The 1,986-nt window shown below is 51.9% G+C and overlaps 1 protein-coding gene across 1 annotated transcript; it reads right to left on the bottom strand.

Moving 5' to 3' along the window:
- Positions 1-273: 273 nt before the first annotated feature.
- On the bottom strand, positions 274-618 carry LOC136454667 (uncharacterized). Its single transcript, XM_066455017.1, has one exon. It carries the CDS (start codon positions 616-618, stop codon positions 274-276), a length of 345 nt encoding a protein of 114 aa, XP_066311114.1.
- Positions 619-1,986: the final 1,368 nt, after the last annotated feature.

Here is a 1,986-nt window from a genome sequence, read left to right as displayed (position 1 = left end):
TACTGCGGTGGGCCAGTAGAAGCCTTATCGGAATGCATTCCCAACCAAGGTCCTTGGTGCGGCATGATGACTGCAAATCCCACCATGGATATCACCCATTAGGAGTTTTCCCTGTTCACCAGGGATACAGAGCTGCAGGATCCTGATGTGACTTTATTTGTAGAGTTCGCCCTCTACAAGAACGAAGGACTTGGCGTGACATGCGAGCCATCGGGCTTTCGTCTTGTTCACTGGTAGTATGTCACGGAGGAGGTAGTCGAGGTAAAGCGTTCTCTAGTCATCGAGAGGGTTGAACTCCGTTGCTGGGTCCTCTTCAAGCTCCATAACCTCGGGGTCGGGTGGAGCAATTGGTGGATCGGCCCCTAGGGTCGGACTAGATGGGCCATCGTCGGCTTGTTCCGACCCCGCGTAGCGTACCGAGGGTTTGTGTTGATCGCTGGCAAAGACGCCTACCGGGACTGGCTCTCGGCCGGACGCTGCTTTCACGAGCATGTTGGCTGCTTCATTGAGGCGCCTTGGGATGTGATTGAGTTCAAGGCCGTCGAATCTATCCTCCAGCCATCGAACTTCTTGATAGTATGCCTCCATCTTGGCGTCGTGGCAGCTCGACTCCTTCATGACCTAGTTGACGACTAGCTAGGAGTTGCCCCTGACGTTGAGGCATCAGACGCTCAGCTCGATGGCGATTCGTAGGCCATTGATGAGCGCTTTGTATTCTGTGATATTGTTTGATGAGGGAAAATGGAGTCGAACCATGTACCTCATGCGGACCCCGAGTGGAGATATGAAGACTAGTCCCGCACTAGTGCCCTTCTTCATCAGTGATCCGTTGAAGTACATCATCCAGTACTCTTGATCGATGATTGCTGGTAGCATCAGGACCTCAGTCCACTCCGCGATGAAGTCAGCCAGCACCTAGGATTTGATCACTATTCGGGAGGTATAAGTAATGCCTTGATCCATTAGCTCGAGTGCCCACTTTGTGGTTCTCCCTATAGCGTCCTAGCTATGGATGACCTCGCCAAGGGGGAATGACATCACGACTGTCATAGGGTGTGACTCAAAGTAGTGGCGTAGCTTCCTCTTGGTGATGAGGACGGTGTAGAGGAGTTTCTGGATTTGGGAGTAGCGAGCTTTGGAGTCGGATAACACCTCGCTGATGAAATATATAGGGCGCTGCACCATGAAGGCATGCCCCTCTTCCTCTTGCTCTACCACTAAGGTGGAGCTGACCACTTGCGTGGTGGCCGATATATACAGTAGGAGGGATTCTCCGTTGCATGGAGGAACTAGGACCGGAGGTTTAGTTAGAAATTGCTTAACCATGTCAAGCGCCTCCTGAGCCTCGACTGTCCACTCAAAGCGATCAGATTTCTTCAGGAGTCGATAAAGGGGGAGTCCTCGTTCGCTAAGGCGCAAAATGAATCGGCTGAGGGCGACAAGGCACCCTGTGATCCACTGAACCCCCTTTATGTTTTGGATTGGGGCCATCCTTGTGATGGCTGATATCTTCTCCGGGTTGGCTTCGATGCCACGCTCGGAGACAATGAAGCCGAGCAGCATGCCCCTTGGGACCTCAAAAACACATTTTTTGGGATTGAGTTTGATGCCGTTTGCCCGGAGTTTCGCAAAGGTTTGTTCAAGGTCGGCGATAAGGTGGTCAGCTCGCTTGGACTTGACTACGATGTCATCGACATAGGCCTCAACGGTCTGCCCGATGAGGTCCCCAAAGCAACTGAGCATACAGCGCTGGTAAGTTGCCCCAGCGTTCTTCAGACCAAACGACATTAAAATGTAGCAGAATGATCCAAAGGGGTGATGAAAGACGTTACGAGCTAGTCGGACTCCTTCATCATGATCTAGTGCTAACCAGAGTATGCGTCAAGGAAGTAGAGGGTTTCGCACCCCAAGGTGGAATTGACTATTTGGTCTATCTGTGGCAAAGGAAACAGATCCTTTGGACACGCCTTGTTGAGGCCTGTGTAA

This window comes from Miscanthus floridulus, chromosome 5 (assembly GCF_019320115.1).
Source record: "Miscanthus floridulus cultivar M001 chromosome 5, ASM1932011v1, whole genome shotgun sequence".
In the NCBI taxonomy this organism is placed as follows: domain Eukaryota; kingdom Viridiplantae; phylum Streptophyta; class Magnoliopsida; order Poales; family Poaceae; genus Miscanthus; species Miscanthus floridulus.
The sequence above is the reverse complement of the archived record's forward strand: the minus strand, read 5'-3'. Positions and strand labels throughout refer to the sequence as shown.